The sequence below is a fragment of the Cryptotermes secundus genome, unplaced genomic scaffold (assembly GCF_002891405.2).
Source record: "Cryptotermes secundus unplaced genomic scaffold, Csec_1.0 scaffold343, whole genome shotgun sequence".
Taxonomy (NCBI): domain Eukaryota; kingdom Metazoa; phylum Arthropoda; class Insecta; order Blattodea; family Kalotermitidae; genus Cryptotermes; species Cryptotermes secundus.
The window spans coordinates 81,456-106,141 of record NW_019729214.1 but is presented as its reverse complement, the minus strand read 5'-3'; the positions used below and the strand labels follow the sequence as shown (position 1 = coordinate 106,141).

Below are 24,686 nucleotides of genomic sequence, written 5' to 3'. Positions count from 1 at the left end.
ATTTGGCTCAGTGACCTCCTTTGGAGATATGAGGTTCTTTTACGTGCCGTAAAGCTACGACACGGGACCCACGGCTTAAAGTCCCTCCCGGAGGACTTGGTCCCTGAATTTTTCTGCCCTTAAAAATTCGACGACCTCCGCCGGGTATTTGAACCCGCGTACTACGAGTCATGAGGTGGGAACGTTACCTCTAGACTACGGAGGCCGCTAGCACTGACCCTATGTACATTCAATAACTGAGAGAAGTAGTTCCTCCACCTATTGAAAATGATGTGGGAATCTGCAAGCAGATCACCATTCTCATCCTTTGCTAAGTTACTGCTAGGCTGGTAACCCCTCTTAAAGTAATTTATTCCTCTATATAGGTCCCTAATGTTCTTGTTCTTACTGTTCACTGCAAGCTCATCAATTTCGTCTTTCAGAAATTCCCTCTTTTTGTTCCTGAAATGCCTGCTGGTTTCAAGTCTTATATTGTTCAGATTATCCCCATTTAACTCGCTTGAATCCTGTAACCATTGCAATTTTGCCTGCTTTCTTTGATCTAATAATTTTGAGCATTCTTCATCGAACCATGGATTATGCTTCTTCAGTTCACAATAACCTAGAATCTCTTTGGCAGACATTTTTGTATTCTCCCTAATAGTTTCCCAAGCTTTATTAACATCTGCCTCAGTGTCCAAGTTTTCCAAAGCTGTGAACCTATTTGAGATTTCAACACAATACTGCTCTTTACCCTCTACCTCATTTCATTTCTTGAGATTGAACCTCTCCAAATGAACTCTGTCTTGTTTGTTTGCTCACTGCCAGTCTTTCCCTAACCTTTGCCACCACCAGGTAGTGGTCAGTATCACAATCTGCTGCCCTGAATGATCAGACATCAAGTATACTTGAATGCCGTCTCCTGTCTCTCAAAATACGGTCAATTTGATTGTGTATCTTCCCATCAGGAGATGTTCCAGTAAATTTATGGATGTTACGATGTGGGAACATTGTACTTTTGACAATAAGATTTTTTGATGTGGTAAATTTACTGCTCTAACTCCATTATCATTACTAATTTCATGCAAACTCTCATTCCCAATTGTTGGTTTGAAAATGTCTTCCCTCCCCACTTTGGCATTGAAATCTCCTAACAAAATTTTCATAGGGTACTTCGGGAATTTATCAAATACATGTTCCAGTTCTTCATAGAATCTATCCTTTACGTTATTAATTTTATCTTCTGTTGGGGTGTGAACATTCATAACAGTGATATCACACCAGCGACCTTTTAGTGGTATATATGATATCCTATCACTAATGAATTCTACCCTCTTAACTGCTGATACAATTCTCTTATGTACGAAAAAACCTGTACCTAATTCATGATTTTCATTCCCCTTTCCATAGAAAAATGTATAGGCTCCTGCTGGTGCAATGCCACCTCCATCCCATCTGACCTCCTGTACTCCCGCTAAATCTAACTTATATTTTAAGATTTCTTCTGCTACTGCCCTGAGCGAACCTGCCCTATACAAACTACGAACATTTCAAGTGCCAAATCTCATATCCATTTTCATTAGCTTAGGTTGTTTATCCAAGGAATCCGTCCAGGTCCGAGGCTTTGGCTCTAGTCGGAGCTACACTGAAAAACTCTAAACTGGTCAGTCAGAGTCAGAGTTACTTTATGACGGCGGTTTTACCGCCAATCAGTTCGTCTTGGCGTCAGGCCCACAACCAGAGATTTTTTCTTTTTCCAACTGAACTCTTGCGGTAATAGTCCTTATGTAACATTCTCTCTGATGAGAAGATGGGCTTGTCTCTTATGAATGCACTTAACCTTTCGCCAAGTGTATATTTCGCACATATAACATGTTATCCAAAATTCTTTCTTTTGCAGTAAACACAAGTCCTCTGTCAGTACAGCAGAGCATGCCTAACTTACATATCTTATGCTACGACAACTTGGTGATTTGAACGGTCGTTAGCTTGACCAGCACCAAGTTAAGCCTCTTATGTTTTCTGTGTCTGGCTTCACCTTGTCCCATGCCATGAACATGTCCATTCTATTGACTCTGTATGACTTCTGCTTGTCGTCTGCACAATTTTGTTATATAATCATATGCATATGGAAAGTTGAAAGCTGTGTGCAAGTCACGGACTGGTGTGAACCTTGGAAAATTTCCAATGGTGCGCAAAAGTCATTACTGACCTGATCAGTACATTATAGAGGGTTAGTTTAATGTTTGTGTTTAAACGCTCACTTTTGAATAGGGAATAGATTCTAATAAATGTTCTGAAGGCCTTGGCTTCAATCATTTTTATGTGAAGTCTTCATGTAATCCTCTTATCAAAGCTTACACTCAGGTATTATACATGATTGACAAAGGGAATATTCTGCCCATTCAATGTACGATGAATCTGAGGGGGCCTAAGTCTATGAGAAAAGTAGATTGCCTGAGTTTTATCCTAATTGCTTTTTATTTTCCAGTGCTTACACAAGGTCTCAATAACACAGAGACCTCGCTGCAGCTTTCTGAGAACATAACCCTCTTTGCGGTCAGTCGCGTATATACGGATGTCGTCAGCAAAGAGACCTATACAGACACCAGGTGTTTGGGGGCGTATCGTTTATACATACAGTATATAGATTGTACAGTGTGGGGAAGAGAACAGAACCTTGTGGCACTCCTGCTTGTATATCCCTTGGTGTAGACATTTCACCTTCGACTGAAACTCTGAATTTTCTCTGAGAAAGGAAAGAGCTAATAAGCTTGATTAGACTTGTCAAAAATTGTAATGTAGATAATTTATATTGCAAGCCAATGTGCCATATTGCATTAAAGGCTTTTTCAACATGCAAGAATACAGAAGACGTAGACATGTTATTGTTGAAATTCAAGGTTACGTGGTCCGTAAGCCACATACATTGAAGCGTCATGCAATGACAGGCACGGAAACCAAACTGACTTGCATTAATCAGGACTTTTTCTTCAATGTTCCTTGGACTATTTTCAGAATAACTTTTTCCAATAGCTTGCCTGTTGTAGACAAGAGGCTAATGGGGAGGAAATTTTGGGTCTTAACCGGGTTTCGGTAACATTATAATCTTTGTTTCCTTCCAAGGCTTTGGAAAATGGGACAGCCGAAGGAAGTGATTAAATAAATGTGTCAGATGCACCAGTGGTCTTCTTGGAAGATGCCTATGGCATTCGTTTGGAATACCATCAAGTCCACAAGCCTTTCGCAATTTTAATGTAGTTAATTTATGTATGTCACAAGGTCGTACTTTCCCCAATGGAGTGCCTTCTACAGATGCAAGCAGAGGTTTGACTGTAGTCTCCACCTGTCGCACATGGCTTTCTAAACAATCCGTTATCACGCTGGCTTTCTCATCAGGGTGATATGTTATTCCTAAAGGTCCATGAGAGCGGTTGGTGCCTTGGTCCATCCCTCTTCATGAGTGATTTTACAATAGGCCAAAAGAGCTTGAGGTGTGACCTCATAGTTCCCTATGTTTGTCTTCCACCATGCTAGTGCCTTTCTACGGGTCATTTGTCTGATGGTTTTGGTGACCCAACTGAGTGTCGTTTTACATGCTGGATCCTGAGTTACTTGCCACAGTTTCCTTAACCTCCTCTTATGTTTCAGCAAACTTTCCAGACCAGGTATGTCCTTATTAAGGTCCAAGAGTGTAATTACGCTTGTTGACAGCCTATACACAGAAGCTATAGAGGCAGTAAAGTTGGGGGTTGCTTTATCGGCTTCTTCCTCCAAGTTAATTTGGTTTCTAGGTGAAATTAATTCAGAGGCCAAGCTTTGAAACTGCTTCCGATCTGTGAATTTGTCAACTGGCTCCGAAAGGTTCCTAGTTCTAACATGAGCTAGGCCACACCATAGTTCAAGCGATTAGTCGCTGGCGTGCCACCGCGGCGGCCAGGGTTCGATCCCGGGTCTGGTCAAGTGGGATTTGTGATGGTCAAAGTGACGTTGGGGCAGGTTTTCTCTGAGTACCTCGGTTTCCCCTGCCAATCTTTATTCCACCAATTGCTCCACAATCACCTTCAACTATCATCTGGGGCTGGTACAATAGGCCAGAAGTGGCTGCAGTACAAGGGACTTAGTCCCACCCCACTAGCAAGGAAAAAAAAAAAGATCTAACAAGTGGAAAATGATTGGTAGGTGATCTGAATCCAGAATGTCAGAGAAAATGACTTCTGACAGCCGGACATTCTTGTGCACAATATTGAGCACATCACCATTTCCTGGAGGAGAGTAATGAGTGGGACATTGTGGTGCTGAAATTTCAAACTCATTTATATGCAGTAAATTCAGCAGTTTCACACCTATAGGGTTGGAAACGACACTATTCCAAAATGGATGTTTAGCATTCAGATCCCCTGCCAGTATAGACTTATGTTTAAAGCTTAAGAGCTCAGTGATATCAGCATCATTCCAGGTGTGGCCTGGGGACTTATATACTGCTGCAAGTAGTACTTCGCTATTACCAATCGGTATGCAAACCCCTGTGGCTTCTACTGAAACAAGTGGAGGCACGTCTACATGGCTGTGGGGAATGCCTTTTCTCACTGCAACGGCAGTTCCACCTTTTCTTCCTGGGAAGCGGTCAGCCCTATCGAAGTGATAATTTGGAATAAAGAATCTCTCATGGGGTTTGAGATGTGCAGCATTATAGAGGGAACATCGCTTGCTGTCTAGGAAATACACGATTATCTCCTCAACCATTCTGGCTTTCTGGCAGCACACCACAATATTTTACCATGGATCTTGAAGAGTTATGATTTCAGCCATGACAGCATTACATAGTTATGTTTCAAGCTATCAGAACATTTATAGACTATGCAAACAAATTAACATTTTATCAAAATTAGACATCTCCAGTCCCTCGATGAATTTAGACATGAGAGCTCTGTTTATCAGAGATTCTTGAAGAGAATTGGATGGGCCATGGATGCTGAAAGAATGGTCACTGAGATCTCGGGCTTTCCAAAGAAGCTACCCAAGGCCTGAAATTTGAGTTTTAAGTCACAGGTCTGAAAATTCAGAGCATGTGTCTACTGGGTGTTATTTTATTGGTATCATAAGTTTTGAAATTCATAACTCAGGAAGCTGTAGGTAGAGGTGCAAAAGCAGAGCCTTTACAGTCTGGTAAATAAGTACAAATACTTCAGAGGAACCTGCTGCTGCCATCCTCATGGTAAGAGATGATGGCAGAAGGCTTCTCAACATTGAAACACTGGTACCTATTTACCAGACTACAGTGTCACATCACAAAAGCCTGTAACCTAAAAAAATACATGTATATTTATTTTATTTAAGGTGTATTTAACGATGATATTAGGTCAGATTATATAAAGTCAAATGGTAAACTGATTAATGAAGAATAAATTGTAAAGGATGTGGAAATGGCTGTAGCCTACTCTGAGGCACTACCCCAGAATTTCCCAGAAGGATTGCAGTAAGCTGTGAAAATATTGTCTGGATAGTCAGTGTTCTAGTAGAGTTTTGAACCTGGTACTTTCCAAACACAAGTCAGAAGCATCACCACTTGTTAAGCTTGTTCAGTTACAAAAAATATATATAAAATGGCAGAATTTATTCATATAAATTTATGAATTTTGAGGTTCTCCCAGTTGTGACTATGAAGATTACAGTCTTCAGGGATATGGTTCTGTGTAATCTTGTAGACTGCTACCAACATTTTGGAGGAATCAGCAGCTTTCAGGGTTCCTCTGAAATGTTGGTACAAATCTTAACAAACTGTCAGCCTACATGGCATATCTCAGAAGACTAAACTTCACATTAAACATTTCTTTACATATCTGAACTCACCTGTACGTTTCTGCATGCCAGTTAGATGTTACAGTAAGGAATGAATCCGTGTGTGGCAGGAAAACCAGTGGACCAGGCAACAGAAATCCAGGGAGAAATCGAATGAAAGAAAATGTTTCTTGTTCAAAGAAGCTTAGAGTGCCATCAAGGGACTGCACACACAGGAAGTCCCTGCCATTCACGCCACCAAATGGTCCCAACACCATACAAAATGCAGACCGGCGCAACTGATGTTCATAAGCAAGGACTAAACGACTTTGATCACCTAGGATTGAAATACTGTGAGTTAATAAATCTCTAATATTTGAGCATGTCTAAGTAATAAACATCTAATTCGAGTGTATGAATAAACCCATATTTTCTGTGGTGTGTGGGAATGCATACCACCTAATTAGAGTAAAGTAAGTAAAGTAAAGCTATCCCTGTACCATGCTGTGAGGGCCCATAGGGTTGTGAGATGCTGAGGTTCCCACATAATTAGAGTGCCTGAATAAACCCATATCCTTGGTGTGTGGTTGAGTAATGCCACATAAATAGCCTAATGTTTATTCAGAATTGCTGTTTTTTTTTAAATTGTGTTCATCCTCTGGTATTCTAAAAAAAAGAGGACACAACATATTGGAAACTGGATCTGTTTCCATCCTTTGGTGAGGGTGGAGACACCTATTCTGTTGGGTCATTTAAAGAGAGCTAATCTCAATCACTGGACAACCCAGGTCAGTATAACTACAGCTATATAAATACTTGAGACCAGGCTTTGTTGAAGGGAGATAACAGGAAAATATGCAATACAAATTGTGATAAAATTTTCACCTAACTTTCTATCTTAGTTTTGGGTCTGCACATGCTTTATCACAATTTTTATTGCAATCCTAGTCATCTCTTTCCTTCTGATTTTCCTGCCAATATCCTATATGCATTCCTTTTCGCCCCCCTTCATGCTACATGCCCTGTATATCTCATCCTCCTTAATTTGGTCATTATAATTATACTTGGTGAAGAATACAAGTTATTCCATTTTGCTTTGCCTAGATCTTTTATCTAAAGAATCTGTCCAAGTCCAACGCCCTTTTGTGACACTTTGTAACAAGATTATTTTTTATGGTGAGTTGTTAGTACATGCCCAACCTTCAAGCTGGAGGACTATCCCTTGTCAACTGTCTGTGACTGCTTACTGAATATATTCGCAGCTACCCCCACATCTGGAGGCCACATCTTCCCTCTGCAACCTGAGGCTGTGAACTACATAAAATGGGGGGGGGGGAAGAGAACAAGGAAGTCTTTCTTGTACAGAGATCTTTCATTTTACAGACCTGTTGGTACAGATTCTTACTATAGTACATTTATATGACAAAGTGCCAAGTAAACATTAATACAAGCAATTCCCCTTAACATTTTTAACAACACTGAATTACATGTAAATATTCTTGGAGATCAGCCATGAAATTTACCATGTTCGGCAGCCCCTGCCTTGGTCACCAAACTATACACAGCGACACTCCGTGGATGAAGAACACTCAAATGCTCATTTTGAGAACCTCTGTAAAAACAAATACTCAGAATAAGAATTTAAAAAAATACCATGTATGCTGCTTACAGCAGCCAGTTTAGTAAATGAGCCATAATAGCTCATTTACTAAACTGGACAACTAGGAATTTGTGGTTTGATTGCCAACAGGAGGAAGAGATTTTTCTCTTCTCCAAAGCGTCCACAGACTGGCTCTCGAGTCCATTCGGCCTCTTATCCAGTGGGTACCCACAGCTCCTTTCCCCATGGTAAACTAGCCTAGGCATAAACCTGCCCACTCACCTTCATCTAGCACTGAGGTTAACAGTGTGTGGAACTGTACCTCCATTCTCCCATACACTTTAATCATGTGGTGCTCAAGGGACAACTCTTTATTCAGTATTACTTTTACTGCTATTTTCAGTCAAAGTAAAGGACAAAAGTCTTCAGAAATGAACTCGGATAAAACACGGCAAAAAACATTTCAGTTTTAAAGTAATAAGAAAACAGGTAATTGAGTAACATCATGCAGATAAGTCTTCTTGAGAAGTCAGTAGTTGCTCAGCTAGTCACCAAACTTATGGTACCCAACGTTCATTAACATGGTCCCTGTCCTCACTCAGATGAATCCAGTATACACCCTCCAATCCCATTTCTTGAATACCCATATTAATGTTCTCTCTGATCTATGAATAGATCTTCTTTGTGGTTTCTTCTCTTCAAAATATCTAACAAAAATGTTGTTTACATTTCCAATTTTCACCAAGCATACTACATGTCCTTCCCATCCCATTCTCCTTGATTTGATTATCTTAATATGATCTGTTAGAGAACACAAATTATGCTGCTTCTTATTACGCACGTTTTTTCCATCTCCACGTGACTTCCTATCTGTTACGTCCAAACATTCTCATCAGCACCTTATTCTCAAACATCCTCTGTCCATCTTAAAGCTATGATGTGAAAGACCAAGTTTCACACCCATACAAAATAGCAGGAAAAATTATAGTTTTATATACATTGATGTAAAAGTTTTATCGCACATATATTAACACTGTATACATATATAAATTAAGAACCTGACTTCGCTGGGTGAGGAAAGGGGGCCGAAGTATCGAAACCTTAATGAGACATTAAATGTGCTATTGCAATAAATACTCACGAGACAAGTTTCCCTGCGCTAATTTGAAGTACTGGCTGTGGTAGGTGCATTTCAATTACAAGATCAGTTGGCTTGTTGCCATTAATTGTACCGTCTTCTAATAATTCAACTGAAGGCTCAAATACACGCAAATAACCAGAATGACTGCCAACTATTATTTTATCATATCGACTACCCAAATTGGCGGTGAAAATGCTCGCCTGGTCAAACGTTTCATTATCACCACACTGTGCACACCACAGATCTCTAGCTTTAAATAGTGACATACTATAGGCACTTGCAAAGCTTCAGTCGTTTGAAGAGATTCAAGAAAGTAACACGACCACTTCACTAAATCAGCAAGCACACATGTCCGAGACTAAAATACGACTAACTAACCTACATGAACAAGCCAGCTTATTTCGTACCATGCGAATAAAATACAATATCCGCCTATACTAAATTGGGCACAGTAAATACACGAATTGCTGCCTTAAGCAAAAAATGTTCTTCCTACTTTCAAATTTGACAGCTTCACGTTTCGGAATGTCAAGCCGGACACATAGCCGTTCTAACTACAATCGAACTAACGTATCGATACAAATAAATTTGGTGCTAGGAATAAGCGGTAAATTCAAATATATAGCACGCTATTTCTAGATATAAAACTGAGATTTGTTCCTGGGCCATTAAGACATATGCGAGAGTGGAGGTACAGCTCCACCATTCTTGGCATCGACACTAAATTCAGTTGGGTGGTCAGCTTCACACCCTGGCCATTTTCCCTCAGGGAGGAAACTCCTGATACCAATTTAGTAGGAGACTTGGTGGGCCACAGAGCATCTGCACACTCTGGACAAGAGAACATTTTCTTCTCTTTCTCAGAATGAAAACATAATTCACTGATATATATAAAAATATAGTTATTTCAGAGATGCAGCACACTGCTAGTTTCTAAAATAAACTTTACATGAGTACAATCTGTTATTAAAATTCAGAATGAGCAGGAATTATACCTTCTTCATAAGATGGTATCCTGCTTCTGTTTACTTCTAAGCCATAGACTTAACTGTAAAACAAACTTACACGAAAAATCATGTTTGTTTTAAAGACTTATATCCTAGAAGACAGAACTCTCATAACCACCACTGTTAAGACCTTCAAATTATTTTTGCTTTAATTTTTATTATACACTACACATGCTTATTTTCCGTCACGTTATTTAATGACGATTGCTCGGTCCTGAGACTCCATTAGATGAAGAGCTATGTAAAATTTACTCTTCAGAAGTTATATAAAGAATTTGAACTAAATAGAAGATACATAACTCCATAGGGTGGAGAATATTTTTATAAAAATATTATAATTTTCATATCCGTAGCTTTGTAGAATTAGGTTTGATGCAACCTAGTTTATTATTATCTTAAACCCATGTTTATACACTTCTACATTTTAACAAATTTATACTTGCAGTCTATATATTTTTGGCTAATTTGTGTATATAATCTGATGATAACCATTTGCTGTGGAAACACATAATGCATAACAAAAAATAAAAAAATAGAAAGGCATTTTAATGTGATGATTAATTTTATGACTTGAAAAGTTAATCATACCAGAGTGAAGTTGATCTTTTCTGTTAACCTGAACTTCCAGTGTCCATTAATAGTGCTTTCAAGATTCTCACTCTTCGAAGTATACCTTACCCACTTTCCAGTAACAAATCACTCTATATTCCATACACCTTTCCATACATAAATACACTGCCTGCAGTCTTGTACTTATAATCTTTTGGGTTATGACACCATTATCATCCAGCACACTCATAAGACCACTTCAAAACACGCATAACTCTTTCTCCTTTGCATTATTCATTAATATCAAAATGAAAATTGTTGTACTTGGCAGCCTCTTTTTGAGCTATCCTAGTTTCAATACCTGTGCTTGAGCCATAGTTGTGTAACACTATGAAGTTATCCCAGCAAAACCAATAATATCAAATGAGTATAACCACCAATATTCTTGCTTCAAATAAAATCATTTTTCTATCATACATAATTAATTTTTATGGTCTGTTTTACCCTCTCATCTCCAATTAGTGTCAAGGTTAAGAATATGTGGATCTATACATCCACTCCCACACATGCCTTCATGGCATAGTGCTCAACTACTTACTCATATGCGGCAACTTTACCATTTTGTGGTGTTGCACAGTTTCTAATTAAAATCCAAAAAGTTAGTTAACTGATTAAATATAACAGAGTGTTTCTTGAAAGTTAATAATTGCTTGGCAAGTCAACAGACTCCCCACATTTTAAGAAATCCAAGTCTCATTGCCATATTCAGAAGAGCCTGACAAAGTCCTTATTCCAAGCTGAATGAACCTTGTTCAGAGCATCTTATCCAATTTCTTTAAAATTCACTTTAGTATTATCCTCCCACTCATTTAAGAAAATAAAAGGTAATTTTATTTTTCTGGTGTATAATCATATGCCACCATAGCATTTCTAATTCTGAAATAAATAAAAAAAAAACTTCCAACATAAACTACATATTTGTGTCATGCATCCTTGGCAACAAGGAAAATTAGGACAGGAAATATTTTATAGACACGTGGAACTATTTGTTATCTCATAGATAATAAAATTCATATGTAGGAAACCTTTACTCAATGCAATTATTAAACACAACTTGGAGACTTCTATATATAATACTTGCAGGACAGAATGTTTTAATGTCCATTTCTTGGTTCTCAATAAATATTACAGAATGTAGCCAATAGTTGTGAACAGTATGAGAAGATGGCAGCCATAAATACCAGTAACAGATAGTCTTCATTTGCTATTGCAGTGCCGATTTTTAGTGATAAACTTTATCTTTAAATAGCAGCAGTGTTTATTGTGTCAACTTCTTTTTTCAGAACTTTTCGAGATTATAGCATGCATACTAAGTGAAACCCTGATTTCATAGTGTCCCTCAAGGCTATAACAGGTTAGAGAGGATTGGAGGAAGGGTCATCTGAGGGAACTGCAGCTAGAGAAGAAACTGTCTGGTTTTCCCATTGAATTTTCAAAGCACTTTTCACTAATTCTGTTGTAAAGTGCAGGTAAGGAATCATTTTGGGAACTACATAGACCCTCGCTAATCTTTAGTAACTGNCACGTGAGGTGTTTGGCTACATATCTGCTCCGTGAAATGTATACAATCGCTTTGTTGCAGCTGGCTCACGCCCCCCCCCCCCCCCCCCCCAAAAAAAAAAAAAAAAAAAAAAAAAAACTTAGAACACAAATAAACTGAAAATTGAATCATATAAGTAATTCTGATGAAAATAAATAATGAAATATCACTGTAGAGCCTTTATTTAAAAACTACAAAAAGACAGTACATTTATTCACCGACAGAAGACCCAGAAGTTGTACTTGGTTTTGAACGTAATAATTGCAGGTTTGAAGAAACTGCCAAGTTTTGTCTGAACTGACAAGTGACTCATCTGCCTTCCTAAATGCCATGTGTCTTTTTTAAGTATGTACTCAACTGTGAATAGCATTTTACGTATTTCATATTTTACTCCAGATTAACTGTAACCACATTAGCAAGGGTTTACTGTATAACTAAGAAAAACACAAAAGATAAAATCCTATATAAACATTTTATTGTACAAAATATGACATATAAGGAACTATTAACTTACACCAACATTATGAACTGATGTAAAAGAAAACAATACAATCCACTCAAACAGACATTTCATACTTCAAAATATTTTAACGCTTTACTTAATCATATTCACATATCACCACTTACATAATTTTTTTAGGTTTTAAAATATTTTAAAGAACATATTAACTAATGGTGCTAAATACAATATATTAATTATATACAATCCACTGGACTATGTTTGGACATGATTCCAGAACTCACTTTACACCTTACCTACACCAGAGCAGAATTCCAACGTGCAACAAATTACTACGTGTGGGTTAAGTATCCATCTTTGTGTGTTCAGGTTTTTGAGCATGTTCAGCGTACATATCTATGGTTCTGGGCCACAAGGAGTTCTGCTTGCAGTTTCTCACAGAATAACTTACAAACTCTTTGCTTTATATTTTCTGTCGAAGTAATATTTCAGGTTTTCCTGCAACAAAGGGAAACTGATTAGATGCTTAACAAGACTGAATTAGCAAATGATACATAATACTTCTACATACAGTTCAAGCTTTATAGTGATTCATATCATGACATTTTGCTCATACAAACATTTAAGATAAAGGGTATGTCCTCAGCTTGGCTTGCAATGTGACTGTGAACTCACCGATCTAAAGTTCCTTCCAAACAAAAGCAAAAACATATGCATGTGAAAACAAATGAATGCAACATCACTCAGTTCCCTTTACGCTCTGCTTTGGTGTGCATATTGCAAAGGACTTTTCTAACAAATTTTTATTGGTATTTCTACAGCATAATAGTATCTCCAATGGCTATGGCGTAATGTATTTTTCCAGGCCTATTTCACTTCAGGCAATAAAACTGGAGATTTATTTTTCATCATTTTGAAACATAATCCCCAATTATAACAATGTATTTCTGAGAAATAGTGATTTGGATTTTTAATTTCACTTCATGAACTCCCCACAGCAACATAACTATAAGAGCAGGGACTGCCCGTGTTTCTTGATAGTCACATAAATTACTCACAATTATAACAGATCTGATCATACTACCATAACAAACCTAAGATAATTCTTTGGTTAATAACAAGGAAGGAACTGATTAGTTTTGAGACTAGAGGTTCATATGATTATTGTCTTCTTAGACGTTATGCCACAGTGTGCTAGATATCCAGCAATGTTTCAGTGAAGCCTGCTGCTTCCATCTTCAGGGTAGAAGATAGAGGTTGCAGATTCCTTTGAATTGATGGTACCTATGTACACACCCCAGAATCATTGGATAGGAGACTAAGTGGACCCCAAAGACAGTCTGAACTATATGCAGAAGAGAAGAATTTCTTGCCCTTGCCAGGAATTGAACCCGTCTTCCAGCCCATGACCCGGTCACTACAATGGAGGAGGTATCCATATGGGAAAACAGCAATACAAATATATGAGATTTTCTGTTTAATTTTTACTGGCTGTTACATTACAACTCCTATTTCAATCTTATGATTAAACTGGTAAAGTAAGTAAAAAAAAAGTAAAGCTATCCCTGTAACAGGCCATGAAGGCCCATAAGGTTGTCAGACGTTGAGGGTCCCACATTATCTAGACAATTGGCTCAAAGATCATTATATACATGGACTGGGCTTGAACTGACCGCAACTTAAATGATATTCTGTGGTTAGTGCCCAGTGCCACCAGCTGTAGTCTATATGACCCTTCTGGCCTCTGTCCACCTAGTCAAGGCAATGTAGCAGCAGGCATATGCTCGATTGTTACACCAACCATAGGAGGATCATGAGAATGAAGGCTGGTACAGGGAACATACAGCTGAGCACAGTCTCCTCCAGACCAGGGACAGGCTTGGTATTCTTGGCAATGACAAAGTTTCCCCTTCAGTATAAATGAAGCTTCAATCTGTTCTCAGATCCGATTAAGGACTGACACCTCTAAACAGCAGTCCATTGTCATTTCCCAAGACCATAAGGCCCCCTCTATGATGATGTAAAGATATTAATTTCATTGTAATTTGCTATTACTATGATATTATTTTGTACACAGACCCTTGCATAATGTTATGGCAATTCACACCAGAAGGACATTACACAATTTACTTTTGTTCATAAGTGTTAGAAGTGCTTACCTGTCTATGGAATTTGTTCTTGTGATGGGCACTGCTGCTTTCATGCCCTGAAACAAAGAGTAACATTAAACAAAATACATGTAACATGTTCAATTTTAGGTTATCACAGTGTTCACTAGGAAGAGTACAGTCTATGCAGTTGTAACATTGTATAGTCAAAGACAGAGCTCAACATTTTGAAGGAATATGAGACCTCCATCTTCAGCGTCAAAGAATAAACCAATCAGGAAACTGGCAGAAGCAGGCAGCAGGGTGAGCTCCGTTTTGACTCTCTCCAAATTACACAGCATTACATTTCAGAAGCCCATACTCTTGACTGAGAGCTATACAACAAACACCTTGAGCTTACCAACTTCTTCTGCTGGGTTCTTGCTTGGCTTACTCTTCAACCCTGAAGATGGAGGTAATATGTTCCTCTAGAGTGTTATGTTCTTTCTGAACTACATTTCATTACAATACAGAAAATAAAACTCTTCATACGTAACATACCTACTGAATTTGCTAAATTATTTCAACCCAAACATGAGGCTTGTCCAAATGAAACCTGTTTGGGATTTCTTTGGGGTGCGGGTGTAGAGGCCATTACAAATAGTCCCCATAGTATTCAGACCAGCTCTGCAGGCCACCCAGCCACCTCCTCAATGGGTACCAGCAGCTCTATATCTGGGGGTAAAGCAGCAGGGGTGTGAAGCTGACCAGTAACCCTTATCTATTTCCAAGGTCAAGAATAGTGGCGCTACAGCTCCACATTCCATATGCCTCCACGGCAGTGCTTAATTACATAATTAAGTTCCATCTGAACAATCCTCATAGCCCTAGTCGCATTTCGAGATGTCCATCTTGTGTAAGACTTGGAGCTCTTACATCAAATGAATATACCAAAATTTCTTAGAATAACAATGAATTGAAAACGTAATGGAAGGAAGTGGTTCTGCTATAATTAGAAGTATTATTTTGGCATTTGCCTGGAAGAGCTAAGGAAAGCAACTGAAAACCTGAGTCATGATAATCAGTCTCGAGCAGAAGATCTGAACCCAGAATGTCCCGAGCACCAAACACCTGACTGTGTCATTAGATAAGGTCAGTAAAAGCAAAGATTTCAGTACACGGACTGCATGGCATCACTCACTTTTCCTTTGTTCTGATTTGAGACAGGTGGAAGAGCTGTATCAGTTGCATGTTGGTGAGGAAGTTCATATGTGAAATTGGCGTTAGATATCTTCATACAGTCCTCCAGAGTTCTAATGAATGTATCACAGGTAGCACCCAGTAAACTTGTTGCTTCATCCAGTTTCTGTAATTGAATAAAGAGACTTTACCTCATGCTGGCCTTGCTGGGACAAAACACAATGTTTAGCACAAAACTATATCTCTTCTTACTTGCACTTCTGGCCCACCCTCTTGAGTAACAGCTGTCTTAACCATATGGACTTGTTGCATTAGCAGGTCACAATACAATCTCAGCTCAGATTTTTTGGATTTAAGAGTATCAGGATTTGAATCTAAAAATAGGAAATAATAATTAATAAGTACATTCTAAAGGGTTCTGACAATGGTGTGTAATATTCAGAATCACTGGGGGTTTTCTGGACTTTGTCCATCGTCCGGTATTCTAAAAACTAGAGAACACGTTTCATAAACTGGATCTGTGTCCACCTTCAGGTGAGGGGGAGGGCGGAGACATCTACTTTGTTGGGTCCTTTAGAAAGAGCTAACCTCAATCACTGTGTCAGTATAATGGCTATGTACATATATGATACCAGGCTTTCTTGAAGGGAGATAACAGGAAAATATGCAATAAAAACTGTGATAAAATTTCTACCTCCCTTTCTATTTTTTTTCAGGCCTGCACATACTTTATCACAAAATTTTATTGCTATTTTCCTGTTATCTCCCTTTGACAAAGCCTGGGTTCATGTATTTATATAGCTGTAGTTATACTGACAGAGACTGTCTAGTGATTGGGGTTAACTCTTTCTAAGGGACCCAAGAGAATAGGTGTCCCCCCTCCCCCTCACCTGAGGACAGAAACAGATCCAGTTTCCATAATGTTGTGTTCTCTAGCTTTTAGAACACCAGATGATGGACAGAGTCTAAAAAACCCAGTAATTCTTAATAATTAGTAAGACTGGAAGAATGGACAGAGACGTAAGAATTTATCAAGAATAGTGCATTGCACATTGGTACAAGAGATCTGTGGGTTTCATGGCAGTGTAAATTCCGATTAGTCAACTTGAAATGCACCCATGGAAATGGTGGGACCACTTAGGAAAGTGCATGCTGTCATAACCCAGGAGACCACATTACAAATATAGCGTTACTTTTGCACTAGAATTGTCCAATCAAAAAATATTAAACTTGCCACATTTAATAACACAGACTAATTAGATCTGCAATATGGATATATCTTCATATGGTGATATTAGTTGGGTTCAAACCTGAAGCATCATGATCATCACCACCACCCCAAAAGCTCATCAACAGACATACTGCAAGCCACTTAAACTTACTTTGCGTATTTTCAACCTAATTCTCTATGCCTCAAAGGACGATAACCTTATCACTATCTGTGAGCCAACTGTCTAGAAAATGTGGGAGCCTTAAAGCCTCATAACCATATCGGCCTCCATGGCCTGTTACATGAATAGATTTATCTCCTTTCCCCCACCCCTCACACCCCCAACATCAGTTTGGAAGTTGTCTCCCTACATGAGATTTTCCAACTAAAATTGCATACACCATTATTTTCCTACATCTACAGTCTAGCTCACCTATCACAAGGCCATATGGTCTAATGCATGAAATGTCTTCGCCCCACTGAAACACTAGGATTGTGGGTTCAAATCCCATTTGAGGTGTGGAGGTCTGTCTGCGTTTATTCGGTGTTCATGTTGTCCTGTATGGGTAGCAGCCTTGCGATGGGTTGATCACCCATCCAAGGAGTTCTACCAACTGTCTATAACATTAAGAAACTGAAGTGAAATGATGTTTCATGGATACCCTACACTCCAGAGGGAGCAACAGAAATTAAATAATATGACAATAATTGTCCAGCAAAACACTGTTAATTCGGTAACTAAAACAGACAAACTAGGAAGTGTGAGATCTGAGGTAACACAGAGGTGGCCATTAAGATTCTGTCTTGTGAAGTGTGATCTCACAGAAGTGCCCCTTCTGTAATCTGCTGCAGCCCATTATGTTAGTCTCCTTGCCGACCTACAGACACTTCCCATTGGTCATTCACGCTACCATTTCTCCAATTTCTCTCTTGGGGGTGATGGTCTGATTAATGGCCCCTATTCCTTTACTTCTCTCCTTTTTCCTATTCATTTGCTCATAGTTCCTATCCTGCCCTATACCCATACCACTTTCTCATGCTTGACCTTCTTTCAATCCTGAAGATGGAGGCAATGAATTTATCTGAAACATCAGTAAACTTCTACCTGACTACACAGTGTCACATTCCAACATACTTCTTCATAAAATATGGAGTTCTTTAATCCTTTTAGTGATAACCTCCAAACACTGAACTGAGCTCTGACCTTGCTGGCATGGGTCACATTACTGGAATTCTGCATGCATGTGGTACAGCAGGCCAAGCATTGCATTTTTTTAACCCCCCCCCCCTACAGTGCTGAGAAATTTAAGATGCCCAATACTTGGACGACAAACAGCCAGGACAGTCCAATCAGTACAGCTACGGGCTATGGGCTGGGTGCCCTGGGTTAGACTCCTGGCAGTGGCAAGATTTTTTTCTGCACACCACAGCATTCAGAATGGCTTTAAGGCCAACCCAGCCTCCTATCAAATGGGTGTAAAATGGCCGGGGCATGAAGATGACCACTCACCTCCATCTAATGCCAAGATCATGAATGGTGGAGGTACCTTTTACCTTTACCTTATGCTTGGATGATAAGGTTAATTCTTCTGTTCTCCATTTTGGAACTTTGTTTAATGACACTGTCAGTATCTAGACCACACAGCATCAGTAATTTAGAAAGGAAATATTTACATATCAAGCTATGAGTCATGCAGCTTTTCACACTTCTACTATCAGAAGGACAATGCATGTAGCAATAGAAAATGATAAACAGGTTGGTTACTGATACTCTGAAGCTACATCAGTAATAACTAAAAATAATGTAATAAAATACAATTCATTTATATGACATAATTAATATATACTGAATCTAAGATTACAACATTTAAAAAGCAGCAGCACCTGAGTCCTTTCTGCTCCGGGTTGTAACACAAGCTTTTGCACTTCCGAGTGCCACAATCCATTGCTGCCGTTCTTGATACGTTGCAGCTCTCAAATAAATATGTTGTTCTCCAGGAATAACAAGATCCATACGGGTACTGTCAACGGGATTAGCTGAAAACAAGTTTATCTTTGACATCCAACAGAAATTATAAACTGACAATACTGTTGCCACTTTATGTCCCACAGGCTATCTGCAATACTTATGTTCCACGCTAAATGTCAAATGAGCGTGGAAAACTGCTGATACACAAATCACGAACCATCACTATGGTTTATGGTCACATTTAACAATGATAAGATGATAGTAATTTTAAATGTGTATGAACCAGAAAATCATCTAATGAATTTTATGGTACAACACTCGCATTAGTCAACAGTAACTCACGGAAATTACGAACACTTCATTCTGTGGAGACGATCTCGAGTATCCAACACTCTATCTACCGAACAAGATTCAAATCATTATCGCTTCATCACCAAACTCCATGTCAATATAGCGTTAACTGAAGACTATAAACACAAATTAAATACAATCACTTGCAATTATAATTACCTATAATTTCACATGCTGTTACTTTCATTGAGCCCTTACATCCTTGATTCACTTCTTCTTGAGACTTGTAATATGCCAACACACCATTGTCAAGAATAAACCATCTCGTCTGCCATCCTGAAAGAAAAAAGCACATAATCTTTATAAAATTTCATCACTATGTTCTTCAACCGCGTTGCGAAAGGAACACAAAGGTAGAGCGTACCATTCCAGTAGTTTGTCCATTTCCACAAAACCCCTTCCATCACATCAAACATATACTGTCAAATTGACAACGCATATATGTCGGCTTTTACCGCTTTTAGACACAGCCTCCTTGAATGCAATCCATCGTATCGTCCTGAAACAGAACACTATCATTTGTATCGTTGCCAACTTCAGGAACAGGTCTTTTTGGTAACTATTTCCATGTCACGTGATTGTATCAGAAATTCATTAAATAAAAAATAAAAAAATAAAAAATAAATAAATAAAAAAAAAGATGCGGAATGTCGTACGAAAAGACAACCACTTGATGTACTATGTAAGATTTGGGGTTTTCACGGCGGTGACTATGAAGAAAGCGGTCTTCTGGGATATTGCGCCATGTAGATACTGTGTTAACCGTCGTTTCGGAGGAACGTATCCCCTCCATCTTCAGGGTAAAAGAAAAAACAAGAAAATCCGCAAGCGAAGAACCAGCGTGAGCAGTGCAAATAGACTAATGTCGTGAATAAACCCAGCTGTATAAGAGCAGGAAGAGAATGGAGAGGGCCTGCATGGGAAACCAGTAGAGGGCATGGAGGAAGGGTCTGGGGAGGTGGGTCAGCAGGTAGCAGGCTAGAGCAGGTATAGAATATAATATGTCTGAACACAAGTTTGGAAAAATCTGTGATCACAAGCGACACTAATATACTAACGGAACGAGTGCTGAACACAGACTGATGTAGCAAGCGTACAATCCGGGACTTCCCCTCTAGTCACTTGTTATGCGAAACGTCGCTCGTTAAGCGAGTCGTCCTTTTACGATTTGTTTTGCTCGTTATGCGAATTACTCGTTATGATAGGTGCTCGTTAAGCGAGGTTCCACATTGTGTCGGGGGAGAAAGGCAAGGTTAATGGGAGGACATTAACCCTTAAGCTTGGGGGTTGCTATGCGATTCGGGCATGGACTTGCGTGGCCTTGTGATTCTGCCGTCATGTCCCGGAGGTTTCTTGAGGGAATCGATGAGAGGCTTCCATGACTTGCTGAGACAAAACCCCAACTCTCTGTTCATATGGTCGGGGTGGAGTTCAGTCTAAATGGTCTCCCTAATGAAGCGATCCATATAACGGGTCTTGGTGGTGAGGATGGAGGTGTTCTGAAGCTGAATGCGGTGTCCCAAATCGATACTGTGTTCAGCCACAGCTGACTTAGCCGGACGTCCGAGACGAATGTGCCGCTGATGCTCCTTCAACCTCGTGTCCACGGAACGCCCAATATAGACCTTGCCGCACGCGCATGGAATACTGTATACACCCGGTATTCTTAGTACCAGGCTATCTTTGACCGGTCGGAGGAAACTAGATAATATCTTTGGAGGCAGGTCCACTGATTTGAAGTTGTGACCCGTTATATGGATCGCGTCAATAAGGAGGCCATTCAGATTGAATTCCATCCCGACAATATGAACAGAGAGGTGGGGGTCTTGTCTCAGCAAGTCATGGAAGCCTCTCATCTATTCCCTCAAGAAACCTCCGGGACATGACGCCAGAACCACAAGGCCACGCAAGTCCATGCCCGAATCGCATAGCAACCCCCAAGCTTAAGGGTTAATTCCCTCCCATTAACCTTGCCTTTCTCCCCGACATAATATTCTATACCTGCTCTAGCCTGCTACCTGCTGACCCACCTCCCCAGACCCTTCTCCTCTCCTCTCTACCGATTTCCAATGCAGCCCCTCTCCCTTCTCTTCCTGCTCTTATACAGCTGGGTTTATTCTCGACATTAGTCTATTGGCACTGCTCACGCTGGTTCTTCGCCTGCGGATTTTCTTGTTTTTTCTTTTATCCTGAAGATGGAGGCGATACGTTCCTCCGAAACGTCGGTTAACACAACATCTACACGCACCATATCCCAGAAGAATGCTTTCTTCACTTGATGAACTGTTCTATAATATTTATTATAGTTGCACAATCCAAACAGATGAACTTGAGTTTGAAGAATTGAAGAATAATAATGAAAACAGTGAACACTGTAACACCTTTAACGTTGCATTGAAACGCAGCACTGAACTAGAACTGCAGTATTGTTGCAGGCTTTGCCTAACACCGGCTGTTTACTCAGCTGTTGATCGGCAGCGAATGGTTCCTAGCTTGCGATTGGCTAGCACACGATACATTGTGGGTGCTTCCCATAGTCGTTGCATAGCAACGACTGTTTACTCGCTGTTACTAAGCAATGGTACCTGAGCTGTCACTGTAACGTTTACTTGAATGTGGGCAGTTCCTACGTCACCACCACCCCCAAGCGGAGATGGTTGATCATCTGTTGAAGCGAGCAGGAAAACGTACGTGGCGTCCGGAGCTTGTAGTTCGTGCTATGGGCGGTGGTGGCACGGCATGCGGAGCCTCGGCTGGGGTTGCATCGGCTTCGGGACTGAAAGTCTTGGTGGTGGTCCCGCGGCCTGTCTCGTTCAGCATGTAGGTAAACTTGACCATATCGGTTGACACAGTGACGGGCCTTCCGCGCGCGAGGATTTGCATTGTCTTCTACTTCCGTGACATAAACTTGCAGAGGCCGCTGTAGGGGGGCTCCAACGCTCTGCGAGTTGTGTCCTGCCGGTGGAAGAAGTACGCGCACTTCTGGAGGTCGCTGTGTACGAATGTAGCCGGGGAAGCGTGGCGTGTTGCTGGAACTGGTGTGAGGCGGGCCATATATTAACGGAGCTCGGTGATGAGATGCGCTGGAACCGCTGGATCGGCAGTCGGAGTTAGCAGCTCGCCTGGTATTCTTAGTGGCTAGCCGTACACGAGATCAGCTACTGATGCCTGCAGGTACTCTTTGAACGTCGTGTGGATTCCGAGGAGAACTAGGGGAAGGGCTTGTGTCCAGTACTTTTCTGCGTGGCACATGATGGTTGTCTTTTGTGTTCGGTGGAAAAGTTCCACTAGTCCATTAGCCGCTGGGTGGTGGGCCGTTGTCCGCTAGAGTTGAATGCCACTGAGCTTAGCCAGTGAGTGGAAGAGTTGACATTCATACTGACGTCCCTCCCTCTTCGGTGGTAATAGTCTGCAGGCAACCGAAGTGGGATATCCAGGCGGTCAGTAGGGCGCATGCCACTGTGTCGGCTGTGATGTCGGGGCTGGGTATGGCTTCTGGCCAGCGGGTGAAACGGTCGTCTGTAGTGAGGCAGTATGTGTAGCCTCCTGACGTCAGAAGTGGTCCCACGAGGTCTATGTGGACGTGAAGAAATCTGGGTGCCGGTGGTGTAAAGTCGCCCAATGGAGTGACCGAGTGGCGTGAGACTTCGGAGCGTTGGCAGGACTGGCAAGCCTTGCCTAGGTGCGGCAATCCCTCCGCACGCCCGGCCACACAAAACGCTGTGCAACCAGTTTCGCCGTTGCTCTGGTGCTTGGGTGCGACGGATCATGGACGGACTGGAACACTTGTGGCCGTAGAGGAGCTGGAATGTACGGGCGAGGTTTTCCGGCAGAGGCATCGCAGTAGATGGACACCGTGGTACCGGGGATTTGTAGCTTCTCGAGCCGCAAAGCGGTGTTCGACTGCCGAAGTGATTGGAGCTAGTTGTCGGTGTCCTGTGATGCGGCCAATGCGTCGTATGATGGTGGCGCAGTGACGGACTCGACGCGAGAGAGAGAGAGTCGGCAACAACGCTATCCTGTCCAAAGATGTGTCGGATGTCAGACCTGAATCGTGCTATGAAATCCAGGTGGTTGAATTCCCTTGGTGAGCATTTGTCCCGTTTCTCCTGGAAGGCGAAGGTGATGGATTTATGGGCTGTGAAGATGCCGTAGTGGCGCGCTTCCGGCATGTGACGGAAATGCTTTACGGCCTAATAGATGGCCAGCAGCTCGCGGTCGTACGCATTCTATTTTTGCTGGGCCTGGTTGAGTTTCTTTGAGAAGAATGCCAGTGTCTGCCAGGTGTTCTTGACGCGTTGCTGTAGCAAGGCACCCAAGTAGGACGTGGAGGAATCTGTAACGAGTGCAAGTGGGGCGGATGAATCGAGGTGAGCGAGTAGTGTGGAGCGTGGCAAACTCACCATGCACTCTTCGAAGGCCTTGTGAAGCTCCAGTGTTCAAGTGATGGGGTGGGAGCTTTTTGACTTTGGGTCCAGAGAGGACGTCGTGAAGTGGTGCCTGGTGTATTGCCACGTGGGGCAGACATCGTCTTTAGTAGTTCAGCATACCCAAGAAACGGCGGAGCTGACCGGCGGTTTTGGGAGGTTGACATTCCTGAAGGTGAGTCACTCGTTCTTCTATTGGTTGAGCCTTCGATGTACACTTTATAATCGAGGATGGTGATGTCAGGTACTCGGAAAGCACACTTCGCCGGGTTGATTAGGATACCATACTTCTGCAGTCGGTCGAAGATGGCCCGTAGGTCTTGCTCGTGTTCCTCTGGAGACCGGGAGAAGATGAGGATATCATCCAGGTAGGCTAAACAGAAGTCGAGTCCCCTCAGAATGTCGTCTATGAAGCGCTGGAAGGTCTGGGCTGTGTTGTTCAATCCGAAGGAAATGGGAAATGAAGGGGGACTCCAATTGGCCGAATGGAGTGGTGATGGCCGTCTTCTGTATATCGTCGCGACGGACGGGAAATCGGTTGTAGGTTCTCACCAGGTCGGTCTTAGAGAAGACGGAAAAACCCAAAAGCTGGTGGGAGTAGTCATGGATATAACGGACGGGGTAGAGGTCGGGTATGGTCCGGGTGTTTAAAGCTCTGTAGCTGCCAGATTTCAAATTTTCATACGCCAAGTTCTCTTGTTTGTAAAATCCAATAGACGATGCATAAACTCTGGAGACCATCCCTCAGCATTTCATTTTCCCCTGACAAGATAAGCTTTTTCTATTTTTCATGCACAGGTTGAGCTGGAAAATTGGAGTGTGCACAGTGCATCGGTAGATATGTAAAATCTTCAGATTTTGCATCAGATATGCAACGGTTGACTTTTGGCAAGATTACAAGTATGCATAATTTATTAGCGGCCTTCGTAGTCTAGGGGTAACGTTCCCACCTCATAACTCAAGGTACGCGGGTTCAAACCCGGCGGAGGTCGTGGGATTTTTAAGGGCGGAAAAATTCAGGGAACAAGTCCTCCGGGAGGGACTTTAAGCCGTGGGTCCCGTGTCGTAGCTTTACGGCACGTAAAATAACCTCATGTCCCAAGGGGACCACTGAGCCAAATTGATCGGACATTTCCCGCCCAACAGTAGTCTCTAACGCCTTTGATAGATGGGGGATGCATCGAGAGATACCGCTGAGGCCGAACTTGCTGGTTGAGTCGGGACTGATGGCACGAACCAGTATCGGTAGGGGATAGAGACTGGTAGAATATCACACAGGGGACGTACAATAGACCACTGGTCGCGGTGCATGGGGAAACCCACCC

The 24,686-nt window shown here is 41.2% G+C and overlaps 2 protein-coding genes across 5 annotated transcripts in view; both read right to left on the bottom strand.

Moving 5' to 3' along the window:
• Nucleotides 1-9,050, bottom strand: part of LOC111865439 (protein PTHB1) — an 83,330-nt gene extending 74,280 nt beyond the window's left edge. For all 4 annotated transcript variants that reach the window (XM_023853477.2, XM_023853480.2, XM_023853476.2 and 1 more), the window contains exons 1-3: nt 8,502-9,050; nt 7,284-7,372; nt 5,833-6,097 (exon numbers count right to left, since the gene is read on the bottom strand). In XM_023853477.2, coding sequence (XP_023709245.1) covers nt 5,833-6,097; nt 7,284-7,372; nt 8,502-8,767 — 620 coding nt within the window. In that variant the 5' untranslated portion in view covers nt 8,768-9,050. The remainder of the gene's footprint in view (nt 1-5,832; nt 6,098-7,283; nt 7,373-8,501) is intronic.
• Nucleotides 9,051-12,110: 3,060 nt separating this feature from the next.
• LOC111865445 (pleckstrin homology domain-containing family A member 3) lies at nt 12,111-19,433 on the bottom strand. The gene is made up of 7 exons (XM_023853492.2): nt 19,299-19,433; nt 19,094-19,210; nt 18,499-18,651; nt 15,657-15,778; nt 15,406-15,570; nt 14,277-14,323; nt 12,111-12,615 (listed from the first exon to the last, which is right to left on the bottom strand). The coding sequence occupies exons 1-7, from the start codon at nt 19,348-19,350 to the stop codon at nt 12,606-12,608; spliced, it is 666 nt and encodes a 221-aa protein (XP_023709260.1). The 5' UTR covers nt 19,351-19,433; the 3' UTR covers nt 12,111-12,605.
• Nucleotides 19,434-24,686: the final 5,253 nt, after the last annotated feature.